The 25397-nt window shown below is 62.5% G+C and overlaps 2 protein-coding genes across 6 annotated transcripts in view; one reads left to right on the forward strand and one right to left on the reverse strand.

Annotated features, from left to right (window-relative positions):
• Window positions 1-476: 476 nt before the first annotated feature.
• Window positions 477-25397, reverse strand: part of BRF1 (BRF1 RNA polymerase III transcription initiation factor subunit) — a 50887-nt gene continuing 25966 nt past the window's right edge. For 2 of the 5 annotated variants that reach the window (XM_055556907.1, XM_055556906.1), the window contains 16 exons: window positions 23534-23565; window positions 20886-20958; window positions 11901-12050; window positions 11439-11558; window positions 10849-10942; window positions 9937-10063; window positions 9500-9539; window positions 9320-9412; window positions 5735-6004; window positions 4640-4701; window positions 4048-4129; window positions 3919-3974; window positions 3206-3519; window positions 1979-2030; window positions 1619-1790; window positions 477-1468 (listed from right to left, as the gene is read on the reverse strand). In XM_055556907.1, the coding sequence (XP_055412882.1) occupies window positions 1431-1468; window positions 1619-1790; window positions 1979-2030; window positions 3206-3519; window positions 3919-3974; window positions 4048-4129; window positions 4640-4701; window positions 5735-6004; window positions 9320-9412; window positions 9500-9539; window positions 9937-10063; window positions 10849-10942; window positions 11439-11558; window positions 11901-12050; window positions 20886-20958; window positions 23534-23565 (1775 nt within the window). In that variant the 3' untranslated portion in view covers window positions 477-1430. The remainder of the gene's footprint in view (window positions 1469-1618; window positions 1791-1978; window positions 2031-3205; window positions 3520-3918; window positions 3975-4047; window positions 4130-4639; window positions 4702-5734; window positions 6005-9319; window positions 9413-9499; window positions 9540-9936; window positions 10064-10848; window positions 10943-11438; window positions 11559-11900; window positions 12051-20885; window positions 20959-23533; window positions 23566-25397) is intronic. The other 3 variants (XM_055556909.1, XM_055556908.1, XM_055556910.1) reach the window with 2 other exon arrangements.
• BTBD6 (BTB domain containing 6) lies at window positions 17407-20316 on the forward strand. The gene is made up of 4 exons (XM_055556911.1): window positions 17407-17928; window positions 18004-18094; window positions 18237-18355; window positions 18519-20316. The coding sequence occupies exons 1-4, from the start codon at window positions 17549-17551 to the stop codon at window positions 19549-19551; spliced, it is 1623 nt and encodes a 540-aa protein (XP_055412886.1). The 5' UTR covers window positions 17407-17548; the 3' UTR covers window positions 19552-20316.

A 25397-nucleotide genomic window follows, 5' to 3' on the forward strand; every position in this document is an offset into this window, starting at 1 on the left:
TGCTCAGCTGCTCCCCTGCCCCTGGCTCAGCAGCCTGTCCTCTGCAGGCAGGCCTGTCCACCCATCCCCTGGCCCACAAGGCCATCAGCCCCTCCTCCGTGAAGGAAGCTCCGGCGGGGGTGGCCTGCAGGCTGGCCTCCTGCCCACCTCCCGGGGAAACGCCCAGCCAGACCTGTGTCTAGAACACAGCATGCACGGCCTGGGCACCCCCGCCAGCCGCCAGCTCCCCCCTCCACCCGGAGTCTCCCGGGCTCCGGCCCAGCGCAGCACCTGCTCCCCGTGCAGGGCAGGGCCCCCTGTCCACGAGGCCCCTCTAAGAGCCTCTGCAGGGGCCCAGGGCCTTCCTGTGAGGGTGGGCGTGTCACCGGTTCCCCAGCTGACAACCGGGTGCCTGTGGAGCCTGGAGACCCAGCACCCCCACCTAACCTCGCTCCTCCAGGGAGCCAGAGAGAGCTGCAGACCACACACTCGACGAGTTTCGGCTCAAGCAACGATCTTTGTGTTTCACCAGCCAACCTTCCACTCCAGCCTGCCAGGTGCCCTGGGGTCCTGGCCGAGGGGCACAGCGAGGGCCTCGAAATCCCCCAGTGAGCCGTGATGCCCTCTGGGGTGGACGCCATGAGGTCTGCCCACCGGGGCCTGAGCCCTGGGGGCAGGCTGCTGTGGCCCTGCCACTGTGGGGGCAGGTGGCCGAGGCTGGCCTGGAGGGGCGGAAGTCCCTGTGGACCCTTTGTGGACGTCCCCCACGCAGCCATGCTCAAGGCCAGGGCAAGTGCTCTGGGCCTTCCAGCAGCAAGGCTAGCCCAGGAGGTTCCAAGTGCCGCCAACAGAGGACCTCTGCCGGCCACGCCTCTGAGGACAGGGACCCAGGTGCAGCTCGAGTGGGGGGTGCCCAGACAGCTGCGCATGCGCCTGACAAGCAGTGCTGCAGCTCTGCGGGGCCGGGCAGACTGTGGGCTCTTCGGTGCACATCTGCGGGGTCCCCAGTCCCGGGCACAACGGGGAGGGCCTGGATGGGCGTCAGCTGGACACAAAGTGCTTCCCTCAGACGCGGCAAAGACATGAGGGGCGCAGGCTCCCAGCCCCCGGGGCAGAGCAGGGTCCAGACCCCGCCGGGCCTCCACGAGCCTGGACACGTGGCTGGGCCTCCCTGGGCCGCAGTTTCTCTCCACAGGATGCGGCAGAGCAAGGGTTCCTGGGCCACATGACCCAGCTGTGCCGAGAAACAGACACGCTCCTCACGTTGCTCAGATCAGGATCCCAACAGCGAGGGCCATGAGGTCGCAGGCGGCTGTGCACGAGGGCCGCTGGGCAGCAGGGCGCCCGTCTCATCACCGAGTCTTGCTGCTCACCGGGGGCTCACCCGAGGCCGTCAGACCCTCGGGAGCCAGTGGCGGGCCACCAGCGGACGTGCCGGACGTGAGATCACCTCAGTAGCCATCGTCGTCATCCCCGTCACAGCCGTAATCTGCAGAGTGCGAGGCAGTAACCACGGGGGATGAGGCCCGCCGCCCCAGGAGCGAGTGGGACCCCCGAAGTGCCCCCCATGGCCCCACCGCCAGCCCTGCGGGCCCTGCCCCCACCGACGTGGCCTCGCCGAGCGCCCGCCCGCACACACCGTTGCCGCCCATCATCTGCAGGGCACTGACGCAGGGCTCCCCGTCCTCCTCCTCTGCATCCTCTTCCTCCGCGTCCTCCTCCGCATGGTAGGACACAGGCCCACTCTCCACCACGACCACCGCAGGCCTGACACGCTCGGCCTCCAAGGAGCGGGCGCTCGGGAGTGAAGCCTGCAGGTGAGGCGAGGGGCTGGGCAGGTGCGGGCAGGCTCCGGGCCGCTGGGGCAGGGACGCCTGGCTGCAGGGCCTCGGCTCCCAGGGCCCGGCCCCTCTGCCAGGGTGGGCGCACCCTCCAGACACTGTGTGGGCATCCTCTTCCCCAAGGACCCCAGCCCTGGCCCTGCCCCCCGTCAACACACCTCTCCAAGCGCCACCTTCTTCGCCGGCTGCGTGGACACCAACGGCCTCAACCTGGAACAGCGCACAGCGAGGCAGCCTCAGCTCAGGCCGCGCCTCCGCCCGGGAGGACATGGCCCAGAGAGGCCTGCCTCTGACCACACCTGGCCGGGCGTGGAAGCCAGGGACACTGGTCCTGTCCCCAGGGGCCTCAAGCGCTGGCCCCTCACCCCCGGAGCATCCCACAGCCGCCTCCTGCACCCAGGCCTGGCCACCCTCCACTCACCCTGACCCCGCGGGCTGAGCAGGTCGCTGGACAGGCGGGCCGCCCTCTCGGCCTGCTCGCGTCCATGCAGGGCACAGCGGGGAGTGGCTGAGACCCTCAGGCCGCAGCCACCATCGTCCTGCCTGCACTGCGCTGGACACACCCACAACGGACCCCAGAAGAGCCTCTGGCGGTGGACACCCTTCGGGGGGGTCTCTGGCTAGACCGCGGGCAGCCTGCCCCGTCAGCAGCAGGGGCTCAGGGCTCTCACGGGGGCCCTGGCTCCCCGTGGTCCTGGCCAGCGGCCTGGAGGGGAGGGCGGCAGGCGAAGGTACGGCTGTGCCCAGGCTCCTTGGCAAGGGCCACCCCACAGGCAGGGTGCATCAGCGGAGTGGGAGGAAGGCCAGAGGGGCAGGTCTACATCTTGGGCACCCCTCTCGACACGCCCCACAGCCATTCACATGCCACCCCGTGGGTGGCCAGGCCTCTAAGCAGGGCCTGCAGGCACCAGGGACGCTGACGGAGGAGGGGGAGGGTGGGGTCAGCCCCACAGAGCCCAGCACCACCTGCCCCCTGGGAGCGGCCAGGCGGGGGCACGCCAAGCAGTCTTGGGCCTGATGGGAGCCCAGGGGGCGGGCACGCAGAGCTGCCTGGACCTGTCCACGCAGGGCGGCCCACCGGCCCCAACGAGGAGGGCCCCATGGCCGCGCTGCCGTCTTCCCCCAGCCCCTCCGGCCTCGTCAGTGGTCTCCTCTCCCAGGGTGGGGTAGTGCGGGGGCTTCCAGGAGCCCCTGGGTGGGGAACAGGCCCGGCCCGCCCCGTTTCTTCAGTCAGGACCGCCTCTGATGCTGTGGGCCCCGTCCAAGGCTGGACCCCCACTCAGCTCCCCGCCAGGGTGGCAGGAGCTCCGGACACCGGCACTGGTCTCTGGCACACGGGTGGTGAGCGACCCCAGCCTGCCCCCCAGGCCCATCCGGTGCGGCACCTTTTGCCTGCGCTGGTCGAGGGGTCAGGCCGGCTTCTCCTGGAAGACGTCTTCCGCCGTGACAGCCTCCGGGCACTGGTCCACTCCGGGGGCCGGGCGGCCTCCCCCTGGGGGCCCGTGTCCTCCCCGGGTGGGGGGCCGTGCTCCCGGGGAGGGGGGCTGTCCTCCCCGGGCGGGCCGCCCCCGGCGTCCAGGCCTCGCAGCACGCTGTAGTTGATCTTGCTGGAGATCTTCTTCTGTTCCAGCATCTTCTCGATGGCCTCCCCGGCCGTGCTGGCCTGGATCGGCTCCCGGCGCTTGCAGGACTTCTTGGGCTTGAGGGAAACACAGAAGTTATGCTTGCTGTGGGCCCTGGTTCTATGAACCGGCCAGGTGCCAGTCAGGACGTAGGGGGCACCAGCTGGACTCCTGGGAAGGAGACTCATGCCGTCAGGGCTGGCTGGGGCCTCTCACCCTCCCCAGAGAGACGGGCCCCTGGGTGGCCAGCGCTGCCCTCTGCCCACCGAGCAGCCCCCAGCTGTCCTGCGCCTCAAGCGGGACCACCCAGCGAGAGGCTGACAGCACAGCCCAGAGGCGAGCACGGCTGAGCCCGCGCGCGGGGCGGGGGCGAGCACGGCTGGGCCCGCGCGCGGGGCGGGGGCGAGCACGGCTGGGCCCGCGCGCGGGGCGGGGGCGAGCACGGCTGGGCCCGCGCGCGGGGTGGGGGCGCTCACCTTGTGCTCCTTGTAGATACCCAGCTCTCTCTCCTTTGCAATTCTCGCTTCTTTCTCTGAAAGACCAAGGAGTGGGGTCAGCGAGGCCCGCGTCCCGGGCACCTGGGCGGGCACCGGGCGGCCACTCACCCTTCTGCTCCCGCAGGTACTCGGCATTCTCCCGCATCCACAGCTCAGCCTTCACGCGGGCTTCTGCCTCGTTCAGGATGTACTGGGGCAGAGCACAGGGTCACTCAGAGGGCATGCCCAGAGCTCATCCACAAGCGTGCCCGCTTCGTGCATGCCAGTCAGGAAGCAGGCCTCCGATCCGAGAAGGAACGTGTGCGGAGTCCGGGCTGACGGCTCGCCATACCCTGCCCTCCCTAGGCCAGCCTGGGGGCTGCACCCTCCCCAGCAGCTCACAGGCCCCAGGCACAGGAGCCAGGCCAGCCAGACTGCAGGCTCAAGGGTCGCAGAGAAGGAGCTGCGCTGATGGCCACGACACCAGCTGAAGAACCAGCGGTGGCCGCAGGCCCGAGGCAACTGGTGACAAATCAGGGGAAAGGCTTCCCGCTGCCCGCGGACGAGCACTGCCGGGCAGCCTCCTCGGAGCCCACCCAACAGCAGGCCTGGGACCTGGGACGTGGAGGTGCAGTCCCGGCCCACGGGCCCCCCAGGGATGCAGCCCCGGCCCCCGCCCCGGCCAGCCCGCCCGGGCGCCCCACGAGCAGGCAGCACCTACCCGGTCGATTTCCAGGTCGTCGATGCCGCTCAGGTCCAGCTCCCCGTCCCCGCAGGCATCCTCTGGGGGGAAGCACAGGCTGGGCTCAGGCTCAGCCTCCCGTGAAAATGCGCACAGCTCAGCCGGGGCGGCTCCAAGTCACTCCCACCGTGCTGCTCCCAGGGCCTCGTGGAGGAAGCAACTCTGACCCGGAGCAGACCCTGTCCTCACGCTCCTTATGGAGGAGCTTTTCAACAACATTCCTGGGTGGGGGCCCCAGTGAGCCTCCATGACCATGCTGAGGACCCCCAGACCTGTGGGCCGCCACCCTCCTGCCCCTGCTGGGCCAGCACTGCCCTCCATGCGGCCCAGAAACGGGGGCGCCTCCTGTCAGCTTCCCGCCCCTCACTGCCCGCAGTGGGGGCCCTGCTCTCAGCTCCAGCCAGGACGGCCTCTCTCTGCCCCCGGGCCCCCATGCGAGCCCTCTACCCAGTGCCCTCGCACAGCAGCCCTGGGGGGTGCGGCCTGCTAGTGCCCAGCAGGTGCACCAGGTCTGCGTCAGGCCCCCATCCACTCCCAGGGCAGGCGCACCCACAGGGCACAACGGGGGCATCGAACAGCGTCCCGCTCATAAGGTCTCCTCACACAGAGGCTGAGCCCTTGGTGCCCAGGGAGAGGAGGTCATGCTTGCATGAGACACAAGGGACCCAGGCCTGCCTTCCTCATGGGGAGGGCCCCGCGGGCACCAGAGCCCAGCAAACAGTACCCATCTGTCCAGTGGAGAGGCTGCCCTCGACCGACACCTCCCCACCAGGCTGACGCAGGGGACAGGCAGGGGTGCCAGTCTGCCCCAGTGGGCCCCCTGTGACACATGGCTTTGGCTTCCTGCACTGAGGGGCAAGAAGGAGACTGGCCGCAGCCCACCACGCTGCGGGCCCGGGCCAGTGCAGGAGGGCCGCGGAGACACTGCAAGTGCTCCGGGCACCCAGCTGTCAGCACAGCCCCTCCCGAACCCGCCCTCACACAAGGCTGCCCCTCAGCAGCGCCCACGGCGGGGGGCGGGGCCATGACCCAGATGGGAACGCCCTCGCCCGCCCCCCAACCCCCAGCACTCACTGGGCTCGTGGCTCGGGGAGGAGATGCACTCTCGGATGGAGTCCGAGATGCCCAGGCTGGCCGCCGTGGGCAGAGGCCCGAGCAGGGACTCCAGGGCCGGGGGCCTCCTGCCCTCCTGGGGGACCCCCGCTGCCTCTGAGCCGCCGGGGACACCGCCTCCGAGCAGCTCCTGGTAGAAGTCCTTGTTCAGGTGGCTGGCCGCGGCCTCCAGCTCCTCATCCTCGGTGTCCTCCTCTCCGCACAAGCTGGACGTGGAGTCCTCAACGGAGCCTAGGACACACGTGCACATGCCCCCTGTCAACCGGGCAGGAGGCCGGACTGCCACCCGGGAAAGAGTGTTTCCACACAGCTGCACACATTCCCAACGGCGGGCCTGGCCCCAGGGCACCCACACCACACACGCAACGCCAAAGCTGACTTACGTCAGACACGACCCTAACAGCTGCGAGTATAAACGTTTCTGAGAAAAGATGGAGGATAGGAAAAAATGCCGACTCCAGCACCGATAAACCAGATTTCATCAGAGACGGGACTCTACTGTGAAAGACACTGTTCAGGAAGACAAAAAGACAAGCTGCAGACTCATCTGCAAATCACATGTTTGACAAGGACTTGCCTCTGGAATGTGTGCACAACTCTGAGAACACAGCCCCGTCACAGCCGGGCGAACGATGCGAGCAGAGACCAGCAGAGGCGTCGCGGGCGGTCACAGCACAAGGGCCGACACCACGCGCCTGGGGCTGCCGTGTCGGGAAGCAGCTTCTGAACCACCCGACCACGTCTCCCCCACCCAGCAACGCCACTCCCCCACATTTACCCTCGAGAAAAGGAAGCAAAGACTGACATGAATGTTCACAGGGGTTTACACGCAACTGTCCAGGACTGCAAATAACCCAGATCCTTTGTGTGGATCACAACAAACTGTGGAAAACTCTTAAAGAGATGGGAATACTAGACCACCTGACCTGCCTCCTGAGAAATCTGAATGCAGGTCAAGAAACAACAGTTAGAACTGGACATGGAACAACAGACTGCTTCCAAATAGGTGAAGGAGTACATCAAGGCTGTATATTGTCACCCTTCTTATTTAGCTCATGCGCACAGTACATCATGAGAAACGCTGGGCTGGATGAAGCACAAACTGGAATCAAGACTGCCGGGAGAAATATCAATAACCTCAGATATGCAAATGACACCACCTTTATGGCAGAAAGCGAAGAGGAACTAAAGGGCCTCCTGATGAAAGTGAAAGAGGAGAATGAAAATGTTGGCTTAATACTCAACATTCAGAAAACTTAAGATCATGGCATCTGGTCCCATCACTTCATGGCAAACAGATGGGGAAACAATGGAAACAGGGGCTTCATTTTTGGGGGGCTCCAAAATCACTGCAGATAGTGACTACAGCCATAAAATTAAGATGCTTGCTCCCTGGAAGAAAAGCTATGACCAACCTAGACATCATATTGAAAAGCAGAGACATTAGTTTGCCAACAGAGGTCTGCCTAGTCAAGGCTATGGTTTTTCCAGGAGTCATGTATGGATGTGAGAGTTGGACCATAAAGAAAGCTAAGAGCTGAACAATTGATGCTTTTAAACTGTGGTGTTGGAGAAGACTCTTGAGAGTCCCTTGGACTTGAAGGAGATCCAACCAGTCCATCCTACAGGAAATCAGTCCTGAATATTCATTGGAAGGACTGATGCTGAAGCTGAAACTCCAATTCTTTGGCCCCTTGTTGCAAAGAACCAACTCTTTTGAAAAGACCCTGATGCTGGGAAAGATTGAAGGCAGGAGGAGAAGGAGACGACAGAGGATGAGATGGCTGGATGGCATCCCCGACTCAATGTACATGAGTTTGGGTAGGCTCTGGGAGTAGTTGGTGATGGACAGGGAGGCCTGGCGTGCTGCAATCCACAGGGTCACAAAGAGTCGGACAGGACTGAGCGACTGAACTGACTTCCATCCAGGACCGGACACTCGGGATCCCTGCTCCAGCGAGGACTGACAGGCGATGGACCTCTCAGAGTAACAGCACTGAGTGAAAAAGCCAGAGAAGAAACGATCCCGCTCACAGAAAATTCTAGACACGACTAACTTCCGGCCGCAGGAGGCAGCTGCACACTGGCCTGGGCGCCCTCGCGGCCCCTCGCCTGGAAGCCCACCCTGCCTCCGCCTGTGTCGCCAGCAGCCCGTGGGGCGGCCGGCAGAGCTGGGACACTGGCCACCCACTCGGCCCGCCGCGGGGCCCCAGAGCTCAGGGCCCTGCACACACGTAGCGTGGCCTCCGGAGGGATGGACTCGACGGCGTGTGCGGCAACTTCCTCCCCCACCGGTCCCCCAGCACCCGGCCTCCTCTCCTCGCTGCGGAGCTGCGGTTCCCCCCAGGCCGGCCATCCTGCGACAGGGCGGAGCCGCTTGGAAGCCAGGGGTCAGAGGAACGAGTCCACACCCAGGAAGGCAGACCAGGAGCGAGGGTGGGGTGGGACGTGGAGACAGTCCCGGTAACCAGCGGCGGGCACGGAGGAGGACGTGTCCCAGATGCTCTGGTCAGGAGCAGCCATGAGAAGCTGGACCTGGGGCAGACCGGCGGTCCCTTAACAGCACTTGGTAAGCGCAAGCAGGGAGAGCGAGCCCAGCCCTGTGGCTGCGTGGCTGCAAGCAGGTGCTGGCCCAGAATCAGAGGCCTCCAGAGACCACGTGAAGAAAACCCGCGGACAGAACACACGCTTCCCGAGGCCCAGAGAGCGCCTTGTGAAAGGCGCGTGAGCAGACACAGGGCAGCCGGGCCCTCGTGGGGAGAGAGGTCCAGGCTGGGCCGGAGAGCAGAGCCCCACTGTGTCCAGAGGGGGACACGGGCTGGGGGCTGGGAGGCAGGGTGCCAGGGCAGAGACCACCAGGCGTGCACACAGGCCCACGGGGGCACCCAGCACCGAAAACCAGCTGGCCTCGGCCGAGACCACCTCTGCCTGTGGGAGGGTCACACAGCTGACAGTGTGGACGGGGGGGCACCCCAGAGGACACGGAGCCCAGCCCTGGTGGACGGAGCCCAGGGGGCCTGTTCCCCAAGCACTGCAGGCATCTCCAACCAACGGACCTGTGGCCACAACACGGTGGTGCCAAGGAGGGAGAGCGCCAGCAAAGCACCCCGTCCCCAGGCGGCACGAGTGTGGGGCCCACCCCCCACTGCTGGAGGAAAGTGGCAGGGTGGCAACCTCAGGGGGAGACGCTGCGGAGGTCAGAACCGAGGGCAGAAGTCGCCGGCACAGCGCAGAGAGGTTGCAGGGTGCACGAATCAGCTCAAGAGCTGCCTCAGTGGGAAATCGGTAACGAGCCCGGAAAACGAGGACAAGGCACAGCAGACACGTGCGGACAGCACAGGAAACCGCCAGACAGACAGCACTGTCGGGAGCGGCACGAGGCGCGCGGTGCTCACGCTGCGGACAGGGCGGCCCAGGCGTCCTGGGGGCACTGAGGCTGGCTGCAGGGCACCCAGGCCAGCGTGACCCCAGGCTGGGGGAGGCTGGCAGCGGGAGGGGCCGGGCGCAGGCAGACTGAGGGGCAGCTGCAGACACAGCGGGACTCACCGTCTTTCGTCAGGCTGGCGAGCGCCCCCTTGGCCTTGGGCCGACTGTTTTCTAGCTCAATCTCAATGGCATCCTGGTAGGTGGTTATTTCACCTGAAGCAGTAAGTTAAAAGCAAAAAGTGATCATGAACTCCGTCCTGTAAGGCCCTGCAGCCTCTGTTCAGGGAGACGGGCGGTTACCTTCCACGGCCTCCAGCTGTTTCGACAGGACTTGTTCAAGCTGGAAAGGAAGCGCACAAGCGTTTAGTGACGGGTGAGACCAGGCCGCAGGCACTGCAGGCCTCTTGGCCCCAGGTAGGGCCCCACCCCGACAGGAGGGATGCAGCTTCAGGCCAGACAGACGCTGGGCCCTGCAGGAAGGAAGCTTCCCTGAGAAACGGTGCTGGAGCGCTTGGGTGGCCTGGGGAGACCCCACGAACAGATGAGCGGACCTGGGGCCCAGGAGGGATTGTGCCCAGTGCAGCCCACCCCGCCACCACCCCTTGACTGGTTTCAGCGCCCCATCCACCTCTCCCGGGGCTGTGCACGGACGCACGCCCTCGTCAGTCTTCGTAATGAAGCCACTGTCTCAAAGGAAGAGCGGAACGGTGAGGGCAGAGGCTGCGCGCGGGGCCCACCTGCTTCAGCCGCAGTTTCCTCTGCCCAGCCGTGTAGGACGGGGGGTCGCACTCCTCCTCCAAGTCAATTTTCATAAACTCGTCCACGGTCAGCTGACTGGTGGGCGTGTCTTCAAACTCCGTGAGCCTGAAGCACAGGGAAGAAAGGGAATCTGGCACCCCCGAGCAGCATATTAACCAGCACCCAGTTAGTGAAACGCCCCTCGGGGGTCATGGGCCCCCAGCCCGGCGCCTGCACACACGCAGCTGTGCAGACGGGGCCCAGGCCTGCCCAGCAGCCTCTCGGTCCTGCTGACTGTGAAGGCTGGCTTCCCTGGGAGCCAAGGGCAGGGCCCCCAGGGAGACCCCGGGAAGGAGGCCCCCAGTCCCAGGCCGTCACCGCACACAGGGCTCCTGCGTGGCAGTGAGTCCAACCATGATCAATTCTTGCCCATTTCCCATGTCCAAGTGTTTAATAGGAGAATCTATAAGGAGAACTAGAGGTCAAATAAGCAAACCAAACTGCCTCCGCTTTGACAGTTGCCGTAGAACACGGCCTCAGCTGAACCACAGCCATCAGGGGCCCCCAGCTCGGGCTGAGTGGGCTGCAGATGAGCAGCCAGCGACCCGCTCAGCCCAGGCTGCGTGGCGCTCCGGCCGGAGCAGCCGCAATGACCCTGGGAACTCACTGCCCAAGAAGCAGCTCGCCGGCTGCTCCAGGAAGGGACAGCGGCCGCCTCTGCAGGTCACGCTGGCTGCGCTGGCCAGGGGACGGGCACGGCCGCTCTCAGCACCGATTCCTGACCTGTGAGTCAGGGTGACCTCACAAGCCACTGGCCCCCTCAACCCCAGGTGGAAGAAAGGGGCCGCCACATGGACAGAGACGCTGCAGAGGGGGGCTGCCGGGGCTCCAGGCGGCCCAGAACCACCCACCTCTTGCGCAGAGTGGACTCGCACACCTTGACCACGCTGATGACCTCCTTGACGGTTCTCCGGAAATCATGCATCCTGGCTGCAACCAGAAGCGCTGGGGAGAAACACAGGGAATTCAGAAAGGGGACAACCCAGCGACCCCAGGAGCGTCCCTGGGCAGACGGCCATGACCCGCCGCGGGGCTCCGCCGACCCCAGGGGCGTCCCTGGGCAGCCCCCACGATGGGGGCTCCGGGAGCCAGGGTGGCACCAACTTGCTCTCCTCCTGTGGGAGGTGCTGCAGGCCCGTGCCTGTGAGAACGCCCAGGAGGGCTCGCTGCGCCGCAGGCGACTACACAACAGTCTTAAAAACGTGGAAGATGCTGCATCACAGTCTCCTTTCTTAAAAGTAACAATTAAAATACACTTTGAGGATTTTGTGTAACCTCTCAAAGCAAACGTGTGCGCTGAGCTGACTCGCATGGGAACCTCGAGGAGAGACAGAGTGGGCCCCGGTGTGCTGCGCATGGTGACCACAACCGGCTGCCCTGAGGAAAGACCTGGCTCTGGGCTGCAGGCTCGGAGCTGGACATGCCCCTGAGCAACACTGACCCTGTGGGGCCGGGAGGGACAGCGAGGGCCGGTGGGTGGCTCCAGGTCCCAGGGTGTCGGGAACAGCAGGAGGGTCGTCTGTGAGCACCTGCCAGCCAGAGGGGAGTCCAGACCACAGTCCTGAGGGGAACAGGGAGCGCCCGGAAGGAAGCGCGGTGCTACAGCAACGCCTCAGCACGGCTGCGCCTCCAGCCAGGCCTCGGGTCAAGGCTGGGAAGCCTGGAGTCCCCTTGGCTTGAGGGTCCTGCCCGCTCCCCACGGCCGAGGAGGCCAATGGGGAGCAGGCAGAGCCCTTGAGGGCTGGGTTAGGACCAGGCAGGTGTAGCTGGGAGGCAGCTCTGGGGAGAACCCACCTGCAGCAGCCCAGCCCGCTGAAGGGTGAGCACAGGCCACGCTCGCACACAGCCGTGGGGCCCAGCCAGCCCAACCCCGCATGCCCATCCCCACCCCGCACACCGATACCTGCCCCGCAGAGCCCCGAGGGGCGGCGGCCCGTGTGCATCCAGTCCCTCTTCATCCTCTGCAGCAGCCTCAGGGCCGTCATGGACACCTCGTGGTTCTTTTCGCCAAACTCCAGCAGGTGGGCAAAGCGTGGGATGTACAGGCAGGGGTCTGTGGAAGACACGCACCTCAGCGTGGCCCTGAGGAAACGCACCCCTCTGCCCCCCAGCTGGGGCCTCTCTCGCCCGTCTGCCACACAAGCTCCCAGGGGCCCCTTTTCCCTGACATGAGCCCCCGGGACAGGCAGCCTCAGGAGCAGCTGAGGACACTGCAGCTGGCGGGCAGGACGGGCGTGCCCTGCCGTGTGAGGTGGGGCCAGGCCTGCGTGCTCGCTGCTCAGGCCCCGGCAGAAGCACACAGGCCCGTGGGCTGCTTTGTGGGCATTCTGCGGATTTCCAGGGAGGCTGAGCAAATTCTTACACATTCATTTTCTGCATTTACTCTTGTGGAACAGCAGCTTAGACCTTCTGCCTTCTTGTCTGTAAGTGTGTGTGCACACCTGTTAAGTGAACGTCTCCCTCTCGCTGAGGGAGGCCAGCCTGGCTGGGTGGGATGGGAGCCACCCGTACGCGCGCCCTCTCTGTGCTTACCAGCACCTTCCCCGCGCTGCTCCGGGCTCCAAGCGTCACAGAACGGACAGAACCAGCTGAGCAACCAACCTGGCTAGCTGTCAGGCCTGCCACAGATAATGAGGAAACCATCTGGGGTTCTGTGACCGAGTCCTGGGCTGAAACCTCCTTTGGACACAATCATCAAGCAAGCCTGTGCTTCTCGGGGCATGGTGGAGGCCTGAGGAGCAGGCTCCAGGAGGGAGGCCCAGCAGAGAAGGGGCTGGCCGGCTCCCCTCACGTGTCCGACTGCAGCGCAAGCAGCGGCAGCAGAGACCCTGGCCCTGACCAGCACCCAGCACCGTCCTCCTGGGCTTGGCTGCGTCTGTGAGGGCCTTGGGGGCGGCTCTGGCCCCTGGCGGCCCCGAGATCCTACAGGCAGCTCTTCCATCCTGTCAGCCTTGGCTCGCAGAAAGGACCAGGGAAGGTTTCTGAGGACACAGACTGGCCGCCTGGAAGCAGCATGGGTCCCCCAAGGCCCACGGGATCCAGGCAGGCCCTCTCTGCTCTGACGGCAAGACTGGCGGGAGTGGCACCTCCAGCCGATCCCAACAGCCAACAGCGCAGCCAAGAGAGCAAACAAGCAGGGGAGCCGCGGGGGATGAGGCGGAGCCCCGCAGGGGCGCTCTCCCGCACACGCCTCCCCCATGCTTGCTGTACACCCGGGGCAGGGAGGCGCTGGCCCCATGACGAGGAAGGGAGCCTGGCCAAGGGGAAGCAGCCGCCCCCCCGACCCTCGCCGTCCTCAACAGACCCTCAAAGCGCCCAGCCTCCTCCTCCCGTCTGCCCAGTGAGGCTCCCCTCCACTGCCTGCAGGACCCGCGCACGGCCAGCCGGCCACAGCGTGTCCTCTGCCACTCCCAAGTACACTTCCTTTGCTGATGAGAGAGCTGGCTGGTTTAGGCTGATAGCAGGCAGTTACTACCACTTAACCCCTTCAAAAGACACTGTACAACCCGCATGGCAGAGTCACGGGGTCTAGGCAGTCTGGAGCTTCACCCACTTCCACTGTGGGTATGTTGGAGTTTTGGGGGTGATTTGATTATGGGAAAAAAACATATATCTTAGAAGTATAACTACTAACATTTGTAAATATTTTTTAATAAAACAAAACATATCAGAACTGAGGATTAAATTACATGCATAGTAAAAGATCTTATCTTGATTTGAGTGCAACTTTGACACTAATTATTCCTAAAATAGAAACCCGTAAGCCTAAAAGTACTCGGAAAATTCAAGACAAATATGCCAGCAGCCTGGGGTAGGTGTGAAGTGGCTGGGGCATTTAATGTAGGGAAACGAAGAAAAGCTGGGAGAAAATGAGAAGCCTCGAGTATAGATTACACGACGGAAGCTAAATTCCCCAGTGCTCAGACGCTCGGTCGTGTCCGGCTTTCTGTGGCCCAATGGACTGTAGTCCACCAGGCTCCTCTGTCCATGGGATTTTCCAAGCAATAATACTGGAGTGGGTTGCCATTTCCTACTCCAGAAATTCCCTAGTGGGCTTGGACAAAAACTCTAAATCCAGGATGCAGTGTTCATACGAGGCAGTTACAAGTAATGCAAAAGGTCAAGATCAAAAGGCCATTCTGGGCCCCTGAAGCAGGGTCACCAGGAGGAGAAGGGCAGCTGTGAAGGGCACAGCAACACAGGACCCAAGGCAAGGGAGGTGCGGGGGCCAGGGCGAGCATGTTATGATGGAAAGGACCCAACATCTTAAAGGACACAGGACAGTCACACACCTGTAAGACACACGGACTCAGAAAGTACTAAATAAAGCAAAACTGCTAGAAACAGACGTTTCCACACTTGATGTAAGATTTTAACATAACCACAATGATGTGGGATTTTTAACACAAGTCTCTCAAATTCAACAGCCTGGCTAGTGGGGGAAATACCAAACGGGAAACCGGATGCCACCACAGGTCCAGCTCAACAGCTGACTCTTAAAGTCAACGCCCGATAAAGAGCGATCATCCTTTCCCAAAGTCTGCAGAACAGTTATAAAAACTGACCGTGTAGTAAAGAAACTCCCTGCTGCTGCTGCTAAGTCACTTCAGTCGTGTCCAAGTCTGTGCGACCCCATAGACGGCAGCCTACCAGGCTCCGCCGTCCCTGGGATTCTCCAGGCAAGAACACTGGAGTGGGTTGCCATTTCCTTCTCCAGTGCAGGAAAGTGAAAAGTGAAAGTGACGTCGCTCAGTTGTGTCCGACTCCTAGCGACCCCATGGACTGCAGCCCACCAGGCTCCTCCATCCGTGGGATTTTCCAGGCAAGAGTACTGGAGTGGGGTGCCATTGCCCTCTCCAAAAGAAACTCCCTACATCTGAGAGAACAGAAATGTCACAGGACATGTCCTTTGATCTGAAGCACAAGAAAACTAAACATTAGAAGAAAAAGACACACAGCTCCCTCAGTGCCGACTCTTAGCGACCCCATGGACTGCAGCCTACCAGGCTCCTCCGTCCATGGGATTTTCCAGGCAAGAGTACTGGAGTGGGGTGCCATTGCCTTCTCCAATGGAATACTACTCCTCCATAAAAAAGAATGAGATAATACATTTGCGGCAACATGGATGGATCTGGACACGATCATACCAAGTGAAGTAACGGCCTTGCTTATATGTGGAATATTTTTCTTAAAAAAACATACAAATGAACTTATTTACAAAAGAGACTCACAGAGGTAGAAAACTTAAGGTTACCAAAGGAGAAGGGGCGGCAGGGAAGGGATAAATTAGAAAATTGAAATTAACACATACATACTACCATATATATAACATACAAAACCAGCGAGAACCTACTATATAGAGCGCAGGGCCCTATACTCAGCGTTTGTGCTTGTGTGTGTGTGCGTGTCTGTGCACGTGTGCACGCTCAGTTGCCTCTGACTCTTTACAACCCCATGGATCTTAGTCCATTAGGCTCCTCTGACGATGGGATTTCCCAGGCAATAATACTGGAATGGGGTGCCATTTCCTACTCCGTGGGATTTGTACCGATAAGGGAAAAGGACCTGAAAAGGCGTACAGGCGTATGCTAGTGCCAAGTGCTGCGCCGCGTCAGTCGTGCCCGACTCTGTGCGGCCCCATAGACGGCAGCCCACCAGGCCCCGCCGTCCCTGGGACTCTCCAGGCAAGAACACTGGAGTGGGTTGCCATTTCCTTCTCCAATGCATGAAAGTGAAACGTGAAAGTGAAGTCGCTCAGTCGTGTCCGACTCCTAGCGACCCCATGGACTGCAGCCCACCAGGCTCCTCCGTCCCTGGGATTTGCCAGGCAAGAGTACTGGACTGGGTATATACATATACAAAACTGCCTCATGGAGCTGTATACCCGAGTCACACAATACTGTAAACTAATGATACTTTGTTCATTAACAGTATTAAATTTAAAAGAAAGTTAATTAAAAAACCCCCAGAGACTTCCTTGGTGGTCCAGTTGTTAAGACTACGTATTTCCAACGCAGGGGGATGCAGGGTTCAATCCCTGGTTGGGAAACTAAGCTCCCTTCTGCCAACCGGTGTGGAAAAACAGCAACAACAACAACAGACTACATAAGTGCTGTAAAGAGGACTAAAAAATGGGAAATGGAAACACTTCTTCTAAATAAAAAATATAGGTAAAAAGCAGTAATAAAGTAATGAAAAAACAAATGTTACCTTCACCAGGAAAGAATTTCAGAAGATAAAACGGAGAACAGTATGGTGCTGGTACAAAGACAGATACACACGAACAGTGCCACAGAGCATCTGATAAGGATGTCAAGACTGCACAATGGAAGCAGGGTCATGTCTTCAACGAATGGTGCTGGGAAAATCGGATACCCATAAACAACAGAAAAAAGGTGGACCTCCACCTTACACATCACATACAAGTATCAGCTTCAAACGGATTAAAGACCTAACCGTAGGACATGAAACCGTCAGTCTCCTGGAAGAAAACAGAGAACGAGCATGATGTTGGAATGCAAACGACTTCCTGACCATGACAGCAAAAGAGAAAACAGACAGAAACAGGACTGAACAAACCTAAGACCCTGCGTGAAGCAACGGAAACCGTTGAGAGAGTGAAAAATGCAACGTACAAAACGACAGAACGTATCTGCAAATTACGGACTTCTCTTGTGGCTCTGAGGTGAAAGAGTCCGCCTGCAACGCAGGAGACATGGGTTCGATCCCTGGGTCGGGAAGATCCCCTTGAGGAGGGTATGTCAACCCGCTCCAGGGCTCTTTCCTGGAGAATCCCATGACAGAGGAGCCTGGGGCGCTGCAGTCCGTGGGGTCGCAACGAGTAGGATACGACTGAGCAAGTAAAGAGCAACAACAAGCCCGCATATCTCCAGAACAGGCAGAGAACGGGCAAGTCTAAGGAATGACAAAACCACCCAATTCAGAAACGGACAAAGCAGCCGGAGAGACTTTTCTGCGGAGGCCCAGAGAGAACCCAGCGCAGCTGACGGGCTGCACCGCATCACCGACCACCAGGGGCTGGAGGCCCCCCGCGAGGCAGCGCCTCACTGCACGGTCAGGACGGCGGCCCGTGGGGTCGTCGCGGGGCCCCTCTCGACCCTCCCGCACTTGCCCCTGCCCAGGACCGCCCAGCGGTCCAGCGGACGGCACAGGCGCCAAGGCTGTGCGCAAGGCGGGCCTGGTAGGGGCACGGCCCCCACCCCTGGGTCTTGCGCAGACACTGGCCGCGCTCAGACCAGCGGCGCCCCGGCCGGCGCCCTCACCCCCAACCCCGACCGCAAGGCCCGGGTCTAGCGAGTGCCCGCGCGGGGCGGGGCCGCAGGCACGTCGGCCGCGCGGGGCGGGGCGGGGTCGGGGCGGGGCCGCAGGCACGTCGGCCGCGCGGGGCGGGGCCGTGGCGCGACGTGACGCGCGGTGGTGGCCGCGGCGGTGCGGGCTGAAGGCTCCGGCCGGCGGGCGGGGCGGCCCGAGGGAGCAGCGCCCGCCGCCCCGGGCAGGCCGGCACCCCGCGCGCGCGGCCGCCGCGGCCCCATGCTGCTGCCCCTGGCCTGCCTGCACGGCCGAGTGGCGCAGTGCCTCACCGCGCTCCTGGTGCTCGCAGAGCCGCCCCCGAGGCCCCGGCGCGGCGCGAGGGCTCACGGCGCGCCGCCCCCGCGTGCGGAGGCCGCCCTGCCCGCGAAGATGGCCGCGGAGCTCTACGCGCCCGCCAGCGCCGCGGCCGCGGCCGCCGCCACCGCCACGGACATCGCCAACAGCAATGCCGCCGCCGCCGCCGCCGCCGCGGGCAGGAAGGGCCGGCCCAGCGCCCCGCTGCCCGCGCCGCCGCCGCCCGCGCCCGCGCCGCCGCCGCCCGACAACAACAACCCGGAGAGCCCCAACTGGCAGTCCTTCCACCCGACCCTGCGCGAGAGGTGAGCCCGGGCCCACCCGCCCCGCCCCGCCCGCGCGGCCCGAGCCCGAGTGTCCTGTGCCTCTGCCCTTTGCAGGAACGCGCTGATGTTCAACAACGAGCTCATGGCCGACGTGCACTTCGTCGTGGGGCCCCCGGGCGCGGCCCGGAGGGTGCCTGCCCACAAGGTTGGTAGAGGTTCGGCCCTGTGCGCTCCCAAAGGCGACCGGCCGCCTCCTGAGGATGGACGGTCGTCTTCTGGGTGTGGCAGCCGCTGGGGGCAGGGAGGGCCCAGGGCTCAGGGCCGCGCTCTGCCTCTCTCTTCCACAGTATGTCTTGGCCGTGGGTAGCTCTGTCTTCTATGCCATGTTTTACGGCGACCTGGCAGAAGTCAAGTCAGAAATCCACATCCCCGACGTGGAACCTGCAGCTTTTCTCATCTTGTTGAAGTAAGTCTACTGCATGAGGGTGGGAGGTTGGGGCGGTTCCTTGCTGTCTGGTTCTTCCAGCCGGCTGCCTGGAGCTTCCTGAAAGTCCACAAGGACAGATGGGCTCCTTTGCTGGGCCCTCGGTGCCCGGTGCTGCCCATGACTCTGCCCCCATCCTGCCTAGGTACATGTACAGTGACGAGATTGACCTGGAAGCTGACACGGTGCTGGCTACCCTCTACGCTGCCAAGAAGTACATTGTCCCCGCCTTAGCAAAAGCCTGTGTCAACTTTCTGGAGACGAGTCTGGAAGCCAAAAATGCCTGTGTTCTGCTATCGCAGAGCCGACTGTTTGAGGAGCCCGAGCTGACCCAGCGCTGCTGGGAGGTCATCGACGCGCAGGCTGAGATGGCCCTGAGGTCCGAAGGCTTCTGTGAGATTGACTGGCAGACGCTGGAGATCATCGTCACGCGGGAGGCCCTCAACGCCAAGGAGGCTGTGGTTTTCGAAGCGGTCCTGAGCTGGGCGGAGGCCGAGTGCAAGAGGCAGGGCCTGCCCGCCACCCCTCGCAACAAGAGGCACGTGCTGGGGCCAGCCCTCTACCTGGTCCGGATTCCGACCATGACCCTGGAGGAGTTTGCCAACGGCGCCGCCCAGTCAGACATCCTGACACTGGAAGAGACCCACAACATCTTCCTGTGGTACACGGCAGCCAACAAGCCCCTCCTCGAGTTCCCCCTGACCAAGAGGAAGGGCCTCGCGCCCCAGAGGTGCCACCGCTTCCAGTCCTCGGCCTACCGCAGCAACCAGTGGCGCTACCGCGGGCGCTGCGACAGCATCCAGTTTGCCGTGGACAGGAGAGTCTTTGTCGCCGGGCTGGGCTTGTACGGCTCTAGCTCTGGGAAAGCTGAGTACAGCGTGAAGATCGAACTCAAACGGCTCGGGGTGGTCCTGGCACAGAACTTGACCAAGTTCGTCTCTGACGGCTCCAGCAACACCTTCTCAGTCTGGTTTGAACACCCCGTGCAGGTGGAGCAGGACACGTTCTACACGGCCAGCGCTGTCCTGGACGGCAGCGAGCTCAGCTACTTTGGGCAGGAGGGCATGACGGAGGTGCAGTGCGGCAAGGTGACCTTCCAGTTCCAGTGCTCCTCCGACAGCACCAACGGGACCGGGGTCCAGGGCGGGCAGATCCCCGAGCTCATCTTCTACGCCTGAGGCGCCCGGGGGCCAGCCACGCTGTGAGGGCTGAGCCCTGTGTCTGCAGCCAGCACGGGACCGAGAGTGCAGGGGGGCAGGGGGCGCTCTGCTCTGGCCGGGCCGCCCTCGCGGCCTGCCTCCTGTGTGTGGTTGGCCAGAGCCTGGGCTGTGACGCGGACGCTCCCCTCCCCAGCCAGAGCCTTGGTCCCTGAGCTGTGGCTCTCGGGCCGGCCTCACAGGCACCTCCTGTACAGTGGGTTGTGCATCTCAGGTGGAGGGCGGGTTTGGGGGTGCAAGGCAGGCCCCGGGTTCCCCTCAGTGTCGCCTCCCACCTGCTTTGAGGGCTCTGCCCTCTCTCCTGTCCTCTTGGATTCTAAGTGGTTCTGAGCTTAAGACCTTATCTTCAAATCCAAAATGGGAAAAGTGACTTCCAGTAGTTCACCTATTTAAGTGGATTTTCATAATAAAGTTTTAACAAAATGAGAACCACACACACATGAATGACTGCAGGTCTCACGGGCCTGACTGCACAAACAGGTCAGCAGGCAGTCCCACGGACCCACCTGCCGGGGGTGTGCCCTCTGCTGGCAGCTGGGCCTCCACCCAGGAGGGTCTGCTTTCTGGACTGCAGGCAGACTACCCTGGAGAAAGGCGTCAGGTCGTGTCTACCTTCCAAACTGTCCCTCGCCGCTCAGACTCACCCCATCTGGCTCTGATGTGGGGGCGGAAGGGGGGTTGGTTCTCTGCAGGGCTCGGGGCTCTAGCCCCCGAGAGCGGGCCGGCCGCCTCAGGGGCACGGGCAGCCTGCGGCTCAGGCAGGCCCCTCGGGCCTCCTGCCTCTGCTCCTGGCCACCAACTCCAGGCCAGTTGCTTTGTCCTTGGAAAACCTCAGCTTGATCCCAGAGGGATGCGCCGTGTCCCTCAGCACAAGGACGCAGCCCGTCAGGGGAGGCTGCCCCGACCTAGTGGCTCTCTGCCCCCACCACCCTCCCCCCGCCCCGGCCCCAGGGGACCATCCTGGGGGGTGGGGGGCAGGACTACAGCGCCTGCCCACCCCCCAGGGCTCCGCATGCTACATCCTTAGTCCAAGAAAATGTGCTTCTAGACACCCGTGGGCAACGGAGCGGTCCCCGTGGTGAAGCTCCCGTATAGGCCCACCCTGACGGAAAGGCTGGCTCGGTCTGCGGGGGCCTTGCCGTCCACGAGCCCCTTGTTACCGGGGTCCCACTCGCACCTGCTGGGGACTGACCGCGGCATTCTGCTTTCATGGGAGGCGGCTTCCAGGCGCCAGTGGCCCCCCCGCGGGTCCTCGTCCCGCGTACCGCCCTCCCGCCCCACGGGCCCCACGGTACCTATGGCGGGCGCGTTGATGCAGAGCTCTCTCGCCAGGAGGAGGAATGTCTTGCCCAGCACGTAAACGTTCACCTGTCGTGAAGAAATGCGACTCAGGACAGCCCTCAGCAGCAGGACAGCGTGTGTGCCTCCATCAGAGAGAGCAGCCCTGCCGGCCCCACGGCAGCCGGGGGCGCCCCCACCCCTCGTCCAGGTGGTTCTTTAAGACTCACGGTCTCAGCGGCAGCTGACTTTGCTGAGAAGGAAAGCTGCCTTCAGGACAGCTGACTCAGCAGAATTCTCCAGAGCCCAAGGCGCAGGGACAGTGGGGCCCAGGCCACCCCTCCATCCGCTCCCCAGGGCATCCTTGTTGCGTCCCCGCAGGGTATGGCGGTGGGTTTGCAGACCTGAGTGCCCTGCCTGCTCACCCCTCGAGGGCCAAGCCCTGCCCAGGCCCATGCCGGGTGTCTCACCATCCCAGCTTGAGGGGACAGAGCCCCCTGTCTCCCACCTGTCCACCCCAGTCCCCCACAGGACCTGGGCCTCGCGGAGCGCTGGCTCTGACCCTCCGCTCTGACTCCCTAGAGGGCCCCCTCCCCCGATCAAGTCTGGCTTGTGGGCCCCTTGGCCAGCCCCCAGGAGGATGCCAGGCACAGTGCTGAGGTGGCCGAATGAGGGCCTGGCGGGCCTCCCGTCACAGGGCCTGCGGACAGCACACATGGGCGCCTGGAGTGGGGCACTGAGCCCCCTTAAGAGAGGCGATCGGGGTCCCTGTGGGCACCAGTCAGGCCCAGACCACCCTGCTCACCCCACTGGCAGCTACTCTCTGCCCTCGTCTGACCCCACCCAAAGGGCTGTGGCTCCCAGAGGGGCCTCCTGAGGGCACCCTGCCCAGGCCGGACTCCAGCGTGTTGGTGCGTCCCTCTGCCGGGTCCTTGCCTTGCTGACCGCCGCCTTGCCTCGGGCTGGGACGGGGCTGACCAGCCGGCGTCCATCCCCACGCTCCCCGCAGCACGTCCCTGACGCTGCCCGCCCGTCACAGCCCTGCACCCGGTCCCACAACCCAGGCAGATGAAGCCTGAGTGCTGCAGGAAACGGTACCCTGAACAGTGCACCCGTCAAGTGGAAGATCAAATTTTTAAAAGGACATGCGTGTAAAACGTGTGGTTAGTGTCAGAGGTGCTCACTGCCATTAGTATTCTTTAGAAATCAAGACACTGACACTTTGTCTGAGGGTAACTTCTGAGTCTGCAGCTGGCTGTGGGTGGCCCCAGGTCCGTCTCACTATGAGGGGGTGGGGAGGGACAAAGAGACCTCCTCCCAGGATCCTCAGGGCACAGCAGTTGCCCCCGGCTCCTGCCAGCGGCCGTCAGCTGTGAGCTCAGCCCGGGAGGTGCTCACCTGGGCACATGTGAGAGTGAGGATAGACCGAGTCCTGAGCCTTCCTGCACATCCACTAAGCGGTCAGCCCTGGGCAGTGGGAGCTCTCCGGGCAGGACCTCCCTCAACGTGTGTGCACGACACCCACAGTTAGGTGCAGACACATGTCCCGAGCATGCTGAGCCTGTCCCGGCCTCACACCCTGGAAGGGCCGGGCTCACAGCTGCCAGGCCACCTCCCACCTTCCCGGTGCTCAGGCTGGGTTCTGCTCAGGACAAAGGGCCCAAGGCCCGCCCTCCCCGAGGTGTGCGAACTGTGTGGATGCAGCCTGTATGCACGGGGTCCCGCTGGCCCTGACCCAGCCCAGGGGAGGGGAGCTCTGCTCCGTCACCTCCCACCGCAGCTCTGACTGTCCCGCTCCCCGAGGTGTGAAGCAGGAAGCACCGGGACACCTCCCTCTACCTTCCAAGTGGCGCCCAAGTGCTTCCGGAGTGCTGTCCTGAGGCAACGCCAGGAAGGAAACCTGGCCACGTGGACTTGCCCTGACCACAGTATGTGGAGAACTGGATTTTCATGGTTCCAGGAATTCTTTCCAGGGTGACCCCAGAACGTTTCAGCAGGGCTGCTGAGAAATGCCATTTATACAGGTAGTCTCGTCAGTGCAGGTCTGTCTGCCCGCCCTGGGACTGCTGATGGCCCAGCCCTGGGCCAGCTTCCTTTGGGAGGGGGGGATCCCTGGGTACTTTGCGTGCGTCCTCACACCGGTCATATCTGCTTTCCCTGACACAGTTAGGGAAAGTTAGTTTCTTTCCAAGTCCTCAGTGGCGATACCCACTGAGCCCAAGCTCACCCAGCGCCATAACCAGGGCACGTGCAGACCACAGTGGCCCCAACCTGGAGGTGGCCCCTCCCCATGAGCGTCCCATCCACACGGGTATCCCTGTTGGTGGTCTTGCCATTACCATCAGTCATTTGGAAATGAGGAACCCAGAAAGCAAGTTTCTCTAAATAGACTGCAAGTATTAATATAAGCTGTTACACTGTTTAAATGTACACGTATGAGCCCATTTTGTTCTTTGAATAACGTCCCTTGCCTTGGACAGAGGTCACCTGGGCCTCTCCTGTGGTTCTACACCCAGCCCCTGGGACGCCACCCCCCCCGCCCCACCCATTCCGTTTGCCAGTTTCCAAACCGAGACCCAGGCCCTCCGCGTCCTTCGCCTGTGGAACCTCCCAGCCGGGGCGGGTGGGGCCTGAGCAGGGCTGGGGTGGGGGGGGGTTCATCTACCTGGAGCAGGTCGCTGAGGTCGAGAAGCATGTCTGCGTGGGAGTCAAGGAGAAACCAGCAGGCCCACGGGCACCGGCTGCTGGACGGTCCCCGGGAAGCAGACCCTGGCTGTAGATCCAAGCTCCGCACGGGATGGTGATCCAGAGTGGGCAGCCACGTTGCGGGGAGCAGTGAGTCTCCACCAGGACGGGGACGGGGCTGGGGCAGGCGGGGGGTACAACATGGCCCCCGGAGCACAACCACCTGTGCGGGCCAGCCTCCACATCTGCACGGGCCCTGCCCTGCCTGCCCCACGAGCACGGCCACACTCGCGACTGTGCCCCGCGAGCACCCACCGAGCGCCTGCTGGGCACCAGGCAGGGGGGCAGACACACACACACTCGGGACCCCCGGGTGGCCGGCAGGCACTGCCACGGTCCTGGTCCCCAGGGGACGGCTGTGGGGACTCTGGCATAGGCCCCGTCCTCACTCTCAGTACACGAGCAAGGAGTAATCAGAATATGCCCTAAGCGAGTCAAAACCTAGCCAGCCACACACACAGAACTATATACAAGACATGAGCCCCTGAGAAAAGCAGCTTGTCGAATGAAGTGAATTTAGTGTTATTCATGCTGAGGCTTTGAGAAGTAACTGAGAAAGGATCTGGTGATGCTGAACCAGAGCCCGGAGCGGGTGTCCAGAGGGAAAGAGGGACGGAAGCCCCAAAGCCACAGCCTCATTCCAGCAGGTGGCAAGCTCCGAGCATGACCGCCAAGGTCCTTGAATAAAAGGCACCTTGTTTCTCAGTCTCTGAAGACAGGCCCTTCATCAGGGAGCACAGCGAGACAGATAAGACTGCAGTGCAGACCAACACTAGTGAGAACTTTGAAAACAAAACAAGTGAAATCACAAGAAATGAAGGCCACAGTAACTACACGAGCAGGAATCAGTGGCCACAGAAGAAGCTGACTCAGCCAAGAGACCAGGCGCTGTCAGGCCCCAACAATATCACAGCGAGGGAAGGACAGCAGAGGCCCGCGGCCACCAAGGGCTGGGCAGTGGGCGGGTGGGGAGCGGGGTCCTCAGGGGAGGGGAGCGGCTACATGCCTCCACCACGGGGGACACGCGGCCTCTCTCACTGGTCACGCCCAGGAGCGTGGCCACCAAGAGTGAGCCCTCAGGGCGGCTGTGGACATCGGCTAACAGAAACGACCAACGTGTGTCCGCCAAACACAGAGCTCTGTGTGCGAGCAGGTAATAGCGAAGCTCTGCGTGGGGTGGGGGGCGTGGCGCTCAGCACAGCTTCGTAGGCCCAACGCTGGTCTTAAATGAAGTCTGCTTTTGAAATGATACAGATAAAGTGAAGGCCCCAAAAATGGGCAAAAAAAGGTTTGAACAGGTGTGTCAGGAAGAGAAGCAAAGAGCCCCCACAGGAGCTCAAAGTGGCCCCCACCCCGACAGCAGGGACAGCGGCTCTGCGGGAGGGCATTCCGGCTCTCGGGACAACAAGCAGTGGAGCCCGTGCCCGACCACGCACATGCCCCAAGAGGGGTGAAGTCACAGGACTTCAAGCACAGGAGCAAAGATGGGAGCAGCAGGGACCACCTGCCACACACTCCAGAGATGGGCGACATGTGCTTCCCGGCAGGGATTCCAGAACAAGCAAAATGAACCCATGGGGGTCCAGGAGCGTGGGTGCCTCGGGGAGGGCTGCCGGCACCGCCCTGCTCCCTGGAGGAGGAGCTGGTCACACAGACCCGAGTGCTCATCAGAACGCATCCGAGGGCACAACTAAGGCTTGTGCATTTCGTTTCATGCCAATTTTGCCTTAAAAGGAAAGAAGAACTGTAAACAAACACTGGGATCTAGTCAGGTAATAATCCGC

Source organism: Bubalus kerabau, chromosome 19 (genome assembly GCF_029407905.1).
Source record: "Bubalus kerabau isolate K-KA32 ecotype Philippines breed swamp buffalo chromosome 19, PCC_UOA_SB_1v2, whole genome shotgun sequence".
Classification (NCBI taxonomy): Eukaryota; Metazoa; Chordata; class Mammalia; order Artiodactyla; family Bovidae; genus Bubalus; species Bubalus kerabau.

What these genes read in the sequence shown, in the direction of transcription:
- BTBD6 (XM_055556911.1), top strand. Translation starts at nt 17,549, where the DNA reads ATGCTGCTGCCCCTGGCCTGCCTGCACGGCCGAGTGGCGCAGTGCCTC. An exon ending in GGAGGGTGCCTGCCCACAAG is followed by an intron (nt 18,095 to 18,236) that starts GTTGGTAGAGGT and finishes TCTCTTCCACAG; the next exon opens with TATGTCTTGGCCGTGGGTAG. An exon ending in GCTTTTCTCATCTTGTTGAA is followed by an intron (nt 18,356 to 18,518) that starts GTAAGTCTACTG and finishes CATCCTGCCTAG; the next exon opens with GTACATGTACAGTGACGAGA.